The sequence below is a fragment of the Tupaia chinensis genome, unplaced genomic scaffold, assembly GCF_000334495.1.
Source record: "Tupaia chinensis unplaced genomic scaffold, TupChi_1.0 Scaffold000270_1, whole genome shotgun sequence".
Taxonomy (NCBI): domain Eukaryota; kingdom Metazoa; phylum Chordata; class Mammalia; order Scandentia; family Tupaiidae; genus Tupaia; species Tupaia belangeri.
The window spans coordinates 5,368,341-5,380,239 of record NW_006159750.1 but is presented as its reverse complement, the minus strand read 5'-3'; the positions used below and the strand labels follow the sequence as shown (position 1 = coordinate 5,380,239).

The following is an 11,899-nucleotide window of genomic DNA, read 5'->3' as shown; positions in this document are numbered from 1 at the left end:
AATTAAATCTCTCTTTTTTTTGAAAAAAAAAAAAAAAATCTTGACATTTTGGTGACCACCAGATAGTGTAATGGTTAAGTCACTGTACTCCCATGTAGTTGACCGTGGTTTGAGTCTCAGATCTGGCAGCTTAAAACTTACCCCGGACCAAAAATCTCCAGTGGAGAATGGAGAAGGGACTACAGTGTGGCCATCCCCCTGGGGTATGATTTCTTGCCTTCTGTCTCTCTGTTTCTTTCTGTCTCTCTGGCAAGCCCATGAGTCCTATAGCAAAAAATCTCAAAAATTAAAAAAAAGAAAATTGACATTTTGGGTCCAGCAGGTGGCATAGTGGTTAAGGTTCTAGACTCCTGCATGGTTGACTGCCGTTTAAGTTCCATACCTAGCAGCTTGAAAATTACTCTAGGTGTGTGTGAGGGCGGGTGCCAAAACCCCAGGAGAAAGAAGGACAAAGAATTGCAGTGTTGCAATTGAAATCTCCTGGGGTGGGGGTGGGGGTGGGGAGTGAGTTTTTACTTTTCCTCTCACTGTTTCTTTCTGTGGCAAGCACACACACCCTATGGTAAAAAACTTTTTTTTTTAAAAAAAAGGACTTTTTTCCTACTTCCCTATAAAGTGACTTTGTTAGACGGTATTTAGTTTTCAGAGCACTAAAGAGAATCATCTCTGGGTAATAAAGGTTAGGGTGTGTGGGGACCAGCAGTTAGCGTAATGGCTATGTCGTTGGACTCCCACGTAGTCGACCACGGTTCATGTCCTGGACCGGGTGCCTTAAAACTCATGCCGAGTGTGTGTGCGTGCGTGCGTGCCCAAGATCCCTAGAGGAGAATGGAGAAGAGAGGGGATTGCGGCTTGACCATCCCCCCCCCCCCCGGGGTAATTTCTCACTTTCTATCTCTCTGTCTCTGTCTTTCTGGCAAGTGCACGAGCCCTATAGCAAAAACTTCTCAAAAAAAAAAAAAAAAAAGCTAAAGTGTGTGATGGAAATTGTTATCCTTATCAGAAACCTTTATCAAATTTTGTGTTTGTTAACATATGTATTAATTGCTTTGTGTTATTTTTCTATCTTCCCAAGAATACCTAAAATGAAGCACTTCCCCCCACATTTTTTTTTTTTTTTTTTTTTAGGTTTTTGCTATAGTACTTGTGTACTCGATGGAAAGAGATAAAAAGTGAGAAATTACCCCTGGAGGTGAGGCAGATGGCCATGCTCCTATCCCTTCTCCAGTCTTCTCTCAGGATTTTGGGCACACATACACTTACCTGGCATGATTTTCAAGCCTCTGGTCCAGACTTGAACCATGGTTGGCCATGTGGGAATCCAGGTGCCTTAACCACCATATCACCTGCTGGCCCAAATATTGCCCTTTTTTAATAACTTAGCTAATGTACTTGAGGGCTTGCTGTGTACAAGGAAGGCACTGTTTTAGGTCCTGGTCACAGCAGGGAACAAAATCAAGATCCTTGCTCTCATACAGGAGATGAGTAAAGCATGGTTAATAAAAATAACTATAGTGTGTGTGTACCCTAAATCTTGACAGAATGGAAAGATGGAAGCTAAAGGTTGTTTTACAACCATGACCCATTGCAGGGTGCTCTCTGTATTCTTTCTGGTACATGCATACTTGCTCTGGCAATAATAATATAAAAAAACTTATTTAAACTGGGTCTCGAGATATTTAGTAAGTTATAGATTTTAATAACTGTAGATAATGAGAGTCAATTGTTTTGAGTGAGAGAAAATAGAATGGACAAAGGAGGGCAGTGGAAAAGCACAAGGCATGTTTGGGAAAAGGCCAGTATAATTAGCAAATATGATAAATTTATGGGCATAGCTGGAATATGGGAAAAACACAATGGTACTAAACATTGTATGATTTTTGATGTGTGGATAAGGAGTTTGATACTATGCTATAGTCGACTGCATGCCATTAATTGTCATTTTAAGAAGTTGCATAATCGTTTTGGTGTTTGATAGATATTAATTGGCTATATAAAGGAAATAGCACCATTCAAACTGTTTGCACTAGTCAGGTGAAAGGTAATGAGGGCAGTGAGAATGAGAGGAGTATTACTACAAAGGAGGAATTGATGTAATGTTGCATGTGTTTGGATATGGGAGAAGACTGAGAGAAATGAGACAGATCATTCAGAACTTTTCAGCTTGGGGAACCAGGAGACAAGTTGTGTTAAAATAAAACTGCAGTATGAATGGTAGAGAATGAAGCCGATTTTGAGGGTGACTAGATTAGAAGAGATAGTATTTCAGATTAGAAAATTTTGAGTGTTAGGTGTTAATGGGATAGTCAAGTGAAAATGTTAGGCAGGCATTTAGATTATCTAGGAAAAAGTCCAAATTGGTAATAGAGATTTGGAAGAGGTTGGTATTTGGCATGGATGAAATAACATAGGGAGACAGTAAAGTTTGAGAAGATGGACCAAGAATAAAATCCATATTAGGAAGGACGAAATAATCTCTTTTTAGTATGAAGTTTCAAATTAGAGTTAAAAAAAAAAACCCCTACAATCGTGTAGTGCTTCACAGTTTTCGAAGTTCTTTCATACACTATGCAATTGAATATTCGATTGTTCTGTGACAGGAGCAAGACATAACTTATTTCTATTTTTTAATGGATGGCAATTAAAGCTGGTAAGTAGCAAAATTAGAACTCAATCCTAGGTCTTCTGACCTCAGATTTTTCTTTCAGTGTTTTTTTTTTTTAAGAGATTTTTTTATAGAGCATGTGTGCTCTCTGGAGACAGAGTACAGAGAGAGAGAAAGCAAGAAATCACTCCTCAGGCAATCCTTTCTCCATTTTCCTCTCAGGATTTTGGGCGCATGTACACACACACACACACACACACACACACCTACACACCTACCTACACACCTGGTGTGAGTTTCAGGCCCTGGGTTTGGGACTCAAACTGTGGTCATAGTCCTGTGGTCATTCATGTAGTTGTCCAGAGCTATAACCACTACATGACCTGCTGGCCCCCTTTCAGTGATTTTTAAACTGTTCTTTAGAGCCCTAAGCTTTTTTTTTTAATGGCCTTAAATATATTACCTATGGAGCAAATGGGATGGGGGGATAATTCTAGAGGTAGTGTAGTGAGATAGTCTCCTAGTCGGATTGCCTGGATTCTAATTCAAGCTTCATTTTTTATGTGCTGAGTGACTTTGGGCAATATACATAATTCTGTGTCTCAACTTCCTCATCTGTAAAATAGTATCTGCTTTAGAATGTTGTTTCATAGGATCATTTGGGGGATTATATGAGTTAAATTGTTTAAAGGCTTATACCAGTACCAGGCATAATGTATATGCCCAGCAAATGTCAACTTTTTAAATTTTCTGTTTTATATTGCAGGATTATATATAAAATTTCTTTGAAAAATGTTTTTCATAAAACAAATTTGAAAACACTGAACTATATATTGTTACCTGTTACATAGTGCAAACTCCATAAACTAAGGATTACAACCATTATTTGTTCAAATATTTTTCAAATTGTTTTAGCAGTAAGACCATGATCAATGCCTCCTCTCCTTAGAGATTTCTAAACACTGGAGCAAGGGAAGTTGGGGAAATGCTTGAGAGAGAAAAACCTATCTGACTTGTAATTGGTATAAATATCTATTAAGTAAATTAACTGGGTTATGCTTTGCTTTAGAAATGAATATATATGGATTTCAGTCTATTGAAGAATTATTAATTTTATTTATTATTAGTGTTATTTTAAATTTTACTATAAGGCACATGTGCTCACCAGAGAGAGACAGAGAGAGGGAGGGAAAGCGAGAAAGCTAGTTGCCAGGTCCAGGACTCAAACCGTAGTTGACCATGTGGGTTCCAGTACCTTAACCACCAAGCCACCCACTGGCCCTTCTCAGTCTATTGTTAAAATAACGGGTGCCAGCAGATGGTGTAGTGGTTACATTGCAGGACTCCCATGTGGCTAACTGTTGTTTGAATCCTGGACCCAGTGGCTTAAAAATCTCGCTGGGTGCATGCCCAAAATCTTGGGAGGAGAATAGAGGAGAAGGGATTGTGGTGTGGCCATCCACCACAGGGGTGATCTCTCACTTTCCCTCTAACTGTCTCTGTCTTTCTCTCCCTCCAACTAGCACGTGCACCCTAAGGCAAAAACCTCTATATATAAAAAAAAAAGATAACAATACTAAGATATACAGATAAGTAGAGAAATGTTCTTGTGACCTTTACTAAAAAGTAAAATATTAACCTTAAATGTACATTTTCTTGGAAATCGTCTGATAGTTTTGGAGCATGAATTTATCAAAGGAAATAATAAATTAATTCAACATTAATTCAGGTTGATTCTCAGTTTGATTCTCAGTTCAGGCTGGAAAGTTGCCTCATTTGATCTGTTTAGGAAGACTTCTGGGAGTAGGACAGAAGTGCCTTGCTGTTAACATATATAGGTTCCATTCCCTTGGAAATATATCAAAAATAGCTATAGATAGTTGTGGGTGAAGTAGAGAATGATGACATGTCAGTCATGTAGCCATCTTAACTAGTTGTCAAGAACTTGATTTCAGTGTCCACATGATTAATTTTTCTGACAATTTCTAATACTTTTTATTTTTAATTGTAGGGGCGTGAATACTTTTTCCCCTGAAGGAAGATTATTTCAAGTGGAATATGCCATTGAGGCTATCAAGGTATAGTAGCAAATAGCATAGATTTTAAAATATGGCAACCTAACACTTTGCTGGCAGGATATTTAGAGTAAATGTGTTATAACTTTTAGAAATTCATATTCCTTTAACCAACCTCTGTTAACAGTTTTTACACACTTTCAATCCTATTTCCAACATCTATTTTAAAGCCTTTTGAACAAATAACTACTTAGTAATTGTTATAAGTCAAAAGTCTAGGTTCCTGAAGTTTCTTTTAATTGTTCTCAGATTTTCCTTGAACCAGTCAGGATGTTTAAACCTTTTCCATAACAGGGGCCAGCAGTTAGCGTAATGGCTATGTCACTGGACTCCCATGTAGTCGACTGCAGTTCGAGTCTCCGACCTGGTGGCTTAAACTCACACCAGGCGTATGTGCGTGCGTGTCTGAGATCCTAAGAGTAGAGAGGAGGAGAAGGGATTGCGGCGTGGCCATCCCCCCAAGGGGGTGATTTCTCGCTTTCTGTCTCTCTGTCTTTCTCTGTCTTTCTGGTGAGTGCACGTGCCCTATAGCAAAAACCTCTCCAAAAAAAAAAAAAAAACACCTTTTCCATAAGACTAATTCTCATGTAATTTCAGTTATGTGAAGAGAGATTCTTTCTTTTTTACAGAGAGATTTTTGCTATAGGGTGTGTATGCTAGCTAGCTGGACAGCAAGTGAGAAATTACCCCCCGGGGGGGATGGCCACATCACAGTTCCTTCTCCTCTCGGGATTTTGGGCACACATGCTCACACACCTAGCAAGAGTTTTAAACCGCTAGGTTTTGGACTCGAACTGCAGTCAACTATGTGAGAGTCTAGTGATGTAACCACTACGCCATCCTCTGGTTCCGAGATGTGTTTCATTTTTTTAAAAAATTATTTTATTTAACTTTACTTATTTATTTGTTTATTTTCATTTTTACCAGAGAGGGACAGAATGAGAAAGAGAGAGAGAGAGAGACTGAGAGAGAGAGAGGGAGAGAGAGAGAGAAAGTGAGACAGCAAGCTGCCAGGTCTCGGACTCTAACCATGGCTGGCCATGTGGGAGTCCAATGCCCTTAACCATCATGCTACCTGCTGGCCCTTGACATGTTGTGTTTCTTAAGTTACCTTTTCTAGAAAAAAAATGTATTAGAGAGAATTATTGTACAAGAATCTGGAACAGGAGTAAGCAGATTCTGATTAGTTAAAGATATAAAAATGAAAGTGGAAGCTTTGTAATAGTGGATAGAAAATGCTGGGTCATCTCCAAGTGCATCTTTTATTTTTTTTCTCTGATCATCTTTGCCCTGTATTGCAAAGTATACATTACTATACTATGCTAGATTATCAGAATTATAAACCGTAGAATTAATTATTTTTCTTTTTACTTTTTTTTGTGACAGGTTTTTGCTATAGGGCTCATGCGCTCGCCAGAAAGAGAAAGAGACAGAAAGCGAGAAATCACCCCCCCAGGGGGGATGGCCATGCTTCAGTCCATTCTCCTCCTCTCCTCTTGGGATCTTGGACATGGATGCACATGCACTCGGCATGAGTTTAAGCCACCAGGTCCGGAACTCCAACCGTGGTCCAGCTACATGGGAGTCCAGTGACATAGCCATTATGCTAACTGCTGGTCCCTAAACTGTAGAATTAATTTGAGCCTCAGCTAAAACAACAGTTTTCTCTGGGTGTACAAGCTGAAAATTACTCTCATTTTTTTGGGTCCTGTCATAATCTGTTACTGTGTTGCTAACAGAAATGATACTGGGTGGATTTATAGAGAATAGAGGTTTATTTGTCTCAAAATTCTGGTGGCTAGAATGTCCAAGAGCATAGAGCCAGCATCTGACCAGCCTCTGGTCCCATGTCACAAGATGGCTCACAGAAACAGGAAGGTCAGGCACATGGAAAGATACAGATAGAGGGGCCAGTAGGTGGTATGGTGGTTAAGGTGCTGGATTCCAACACAGCTGACCATGGTTTGAGTCCCAGACCTGGCAGCTTGCTTTTTTGCTTGCTCTCTCTCTCTCGTGTGTGCGCGCTATCTCCCATGAGCACATATGTCCTATAGAAAATTAAAAAAAAAAAAAAGAACAATAATAAATAAAATTAAATAAATAATCTTGGGACCAGCAGTTAGTGTAATGACTGTGTCCCTAGACTCCCACGTAGTTGACTGTGGTTTGAGTCCCAGACCCGGTGGCTTAAACTCACGCCAGGTGCGTGTGCGTGCATGCCCAAGATCCTGAAAGGAGAATGGAGGAGAAGGGATTGCGACTTGGCCATCCCCCCTGGGGGGTGATTTCTCTTTCTGTCTCTTAGTCTCTCTTTGTCTGTCTGGCGAGCGCACGTGTCCTATAGCTAGAAAATAACTCTCCAAAAATATAAATAAATAGAAATAAATAATCTTAGGAAGAAATTGTCAGCAACCATCTTTTATCACAACCTCCTCTGGAGGGAGCTAACTCCTTTCTGTCAGAGTAAAATTGTATGACAACTCACCTCCTTTCATGAGACAGCATTAATCTATGCATGAGATTAATGATCCAAACACTACCCACTAGACCTCACCTCCTAAAGAGCTCACCATCACGTTGGGGACCAAGCTTCTCTTACATGAACCTTTGGGGGGAAAATCATTATCTAAACCATAGCAGCTCCTTAGGGCTAGTAATTTCCAGAGGTAATAAGTTAATGTGTGATCTCTATATTCTTAGATTAAGCCAGGATAAAGATAAGAGATAGTCCTTAATAAATGGGACTTAACTTGTGTTAAAGTTTTAGGTGCTTTGGAGTTTAAACAGTCTGCTCGTGACCTTGGCAATTTATGAGTAGACAATGAGAGAGCAATTTGAAAATTATAAGGTGTTAGTAGTATGAAAAAAGCTGGAATATGATTAAAAATGGCTGACAGAATTGATCACTTGCAGGTACTATACAAATGCCATATAACCAGCAGAGATGGGGAACAATGTGTCTTCAGAGCAGGTTTCTTGGAAGAAGAAGTGAAAATTTATGATATTGTCAAAACTTATTGTATTATATTGAGTTATAATCAAGAAATACTGCATAGAATTAGTTCAGACATTATATCTCTTACCTTTTCTTTCTCTCCCCAACCCCCACCAAGGGACACTGGAGGAAAAATTTATGCAGAATTATTATGCTATTGAAATATCTTGAGGGAAATATGTCAAAAGAGCATTGTCTTGAATTTTGCTAGATTTTATAAACTACCCTATCTCAAAAATATTGACCCTCTTTTGAAGTGGAAGCCTAGGAGATTAAGATGGGCCCAAGTTGAACATGCTGAGAATTTATGGTGCTGTGAGAGCTCTTCTTCTGCACAGTAATTGTAGTACTTAGAAACTATGACATTTTAGATGGATAAGTTTTTGTTATGGGGGCTAGCCTGTGGATTTAGGATCTTTAGTAGTATTCCTGGCCACTACCCAACAGATGCCAGAAGTGCTCATTCTTCTGATTGTGACAACTAAAAACATTTCCATACTTGGCCAAATGTCCCATGTGGGCAAAATGAATCCCCATTGAGAACCATTTTTTTTAGATAAAATTAAAATGCATTAAGATGGATTCTGCCCTATCCAGTTTAATCAGGGACTCAAGATCAGCATACTTTATATACAGTTAAGAACAACTAAGTGCTAAATTAAATTTTCTGGCAGTGGCTTCTGTTTGTTTAATTATGTACTTATTTCTTCCAAGACAGAGACAGACTGGTAAGCAGGTACTCCCAACAGTGTCTTCATGCTGCATTTCGTCCCCAGCCTTCCAGGATTGTGGGTGTGCCCAGGGAGACCTCCGTATATGAACTGGGGTGTTCCAGTATGGTTTCAGCATCATAGAGTATTGCATTACTACTGTGCCAGGGCAGCTGGCCTATATTTTAATTTTTAAGGTAGTTTTTTAGTTAAAGGTAAAATGGTTCTATTATGCTTGTGACAAAAACAACAGTCTCTGAGGCCTACCCCATCCATTTTTAGCTTCCCAGAGGCAACACTTTAAACTCTAGCTATGGTGTTCTTGCGTTTGCCTCCATATCTCCAGAATGCAGACTTAATTTTTTTTGTTAGGCATTATCTATGCACTTTTTTTTGAGAGGTTTTTGCTAGAGTGCACTCACTAGAGAGACAGAGAGAGAGAAAGCGAGAAATCACCCCTGCCCTGGGGGGTGGGGATGGCCATGCTACAATCCTTTCTCCTCCATTCTCCTCTCAGGATCTTGGGCATACATGCACATGTACCCAGCATGAGTTTAAGTCACTGGATTCGGAACTTGAACTGCAGTCGACTACATGGGAGTCCAGCAACACAGCCATTATGCCAACTGCTGGTCCCATGCACTTTAAATTTTGGTGGAGAGATTTCTGCTGCAACTCCCAACACTCACACGCTGGTTTAGAACATAGTATGCCTATCTTTGGTTATGCTTCACCAATCCAAAGACACTGTTTTATCCTTTCCTGTGAATAAGCCTAAGGTCGTCTACAGAAGTGGTGGCAGGGGACAATCATCTAGCTTTTCAGCATGGAACATGGATTTGGGAATCTGTTTTGTAGCAGATTGGACTCTTGCCATTTTTATCTCCTTCATTTCCATTTTTAGAGGTTCTTGTTGCCACCATTTCCTTTAAAGGAAAATCAAGTTTGTCCTTGACTTTATTGTTAGTTTAGGATAATCGCTTAGTAAATTCTCACTAACACATCATCCTAGCCTCAAAATCTTCTTTCTGTGTTTTCTGTCATTTTCTTTGTCCTGGTAGATTTAAGCTTTTTATATTTTTATGCCCTTTAATCTTGTATTAATAGACTTGAAAGAATGGAAGTAATGTGTGTGTTGGGTCTGTACCTTTAATTAGAAGTATGAGCATTCAGAACCAGCAGATGGCATAGTGGTTAGGTTGGTGGACTTCCACATAGTAGACCACAGATTGAGTCCTGGAGTTGGCTGCGTAAGTTCATGCCTGGCATGTGTGCATTTGTGCCCAAAATCCCAAGAGGAGACTGGAAGAGAAGGGATTGTGGCATGGCCATCTCTCTAGGGGGGGGGATTTCTTGTTTTCTGTCTCTCTGTCTCTCTCTAGTGATCACATGCACCCTATAGCAAAATCTGTCTTTAAAAAAGAAATTATGAGCACTCATTTTTTTACATCAGAAAATTTTTGACAGTTCATTTTCTATAATTATGCATATGTTCATTGATTAAGAAAATACATCATAAGGGGGCTGGACTCCCACATGGCCAACCATGGTTCTGGACCTGGAAGCTTGCTTTCTCACTTTCTCTCTATTTCTTGCTCTGTCTCTCTCTGGTCAGATTAAAATAAGTAAATGAATAAATAAATAAATAAAGTTAAATAAAATAGTTCTTTAAAAAAAGATAAAAATGAAAAAAAATGCATGTTCAAAAGCTGGTATGCATTTTAATACCACTTTAAAGTCATAACTTTACACTTTTGAAAAGTAATATATATGTGTGTGAGACATAATCATTCAGTCTGCAGACATGTTAAGCATACTATGCATAATAATTCATGGAATTCATTGGAACCCTTTGTAATATCAGGCTTCACTGTGATAACTTATATGTGGTAGTCATTGATTTGTAGAACTCATCAAATATAATGGGAATTCAGAAGGGAGAGCACAGTTGTGGAAGACTTTGAATGGTGGGTAGAATTTAGATACACAGAAGGAAGAGTCTATTCTAGGGGAGACCGCATGGAAGGGACAGTGTGGTTTGAGGAAATGGGTTGGGCTGTACCAGAGGGATTTTGTTTGGGGAACAATGTGTAATAAAGTTGGAGGGGAAAAGTGGCATCAGCTTATGAGGGCTCTAGAAGCTTATTTGGATTTTATATTATAGGCATTATAGGGAGATGTTATTTGGGAGAAAGCTATAACATGAAGGATATATTGGGAGAGAGAAGTTAAAGATTGTGAGACTAAGGAAGCTATTGAGGTCATCTTGGCATGTAATAAATAACATTTGTTCACTATTATGTAGTAGGCACCATTTTAAGGATTTTATTTTCCTGTGTTTACTCTTCTTGATGTACGTATTGTCATTATTTTTAATAGTAATTTTTATTGTAATTGCTCATTTACTTAGTGGCATATCTTTGTGGGGTACATTCAGAATGTAATGATTAAATCAGGGCAATAAATGTATCTACCATCTCCAGTGTTTATCATTACTTTGTGTTGTACATCTTTGAAATCTGATCTTCTGCTTTTTTTTGAGAGGTTTTTGCTAGAGTGCACTCACTAGAGAGACAGAGAGAGAGAAAGCGAGAAATCACCCCTGCCCTGGGGGGTGGGGATGGCCATGCTACAATCCTTTCTCCTCCATTCTCCTCTCAGGATCTTGGGCATACATGCACATGTACCCAGCATGAGTTTAAGTCACTGGATTCGGAACTTGAACTGCAGTCGACTACATGGGAGTCCAGCAACACAGCCATTATGCCAACTGCTGGTCCCATGCACTTTAAATTTTGGTGGAGAGATTTCTGCTGCAACTCCCAACACTCACACGCTGGTTTAGAACATAGTATGCCTATCTTTGGTTATGCTTCACCAATCCAAAGACACTGTTTTATCCTTTCCTGTGAATAAGCCTAAGGTCGTCTACAGAAGTGGTGGCAGGGGACAATCATCTAGCTTTTCAGCATGGAACATGGATTTGGGAATCTGTTTTGTAGCAGATTGGACTCTTGCCATTTTTATCTCCTTCATTTCCATTTTTAGAGGTTCTTGTTGCCACCATTTCCTTTAAAGGAAAATCAAGTTTGTCCTTGACTTTATTGTTAGTTTAGGATAATCGCTTAGTAAATTCTCACTAACACATCATCCTAGCCTCAAAATCTTCTTTCTGTGTTTTCTGTCATTTTCTTTGTCCTGGTAGATTTAAGCTTTTTATATTTTTATGCCCTTTAATCTTGTATTAATAGACTTGAAAGAATGGAAGTAATGTGTGTGTTGGGTCTGTACCTTTAATTAGAAGTATGAGCATTCAGAACCAGCAGATGGCATAGTGGTTAGGTTGGTGGACTTCCACATAGTAGACCACAGATTGAGTCCTGGAGTTGGCTGCGTAAGTTCATGCCTGGCATGTGTGCATTTGTGCCCAAAATCCCAAGAGGAGACTGGAAGAGAAGGGATTGTGGCATGGCCATCTCTCTAGGGGGGGTGATTTCTTGTTTTCTGTCTCTCT

General features: G+C 39.2%; 1 protein-coding gene across 1 annotated transcript in view; it reads left to right on the top strand.

Annotated features, from left to right (window-relative positions):
* Window positions 1-11,899, top strand: part of PSMA5 (proteasome 20S subunit alpha 5) — a 34,517-nt gene that overhangs the window by 2,304 nt on the left and 20,314 nt on the right. The window contains exon 2 of the mRNA XM_006149526.3: window positions 4,617-4,683. Coding sequence (XP_006149588.1) covers window positions 4,617-4,683 — 67 coding nt within the window. The remainder of the gene's footprint in view (window positions 1-4,616; window positions 4,684-11,899) is intronic.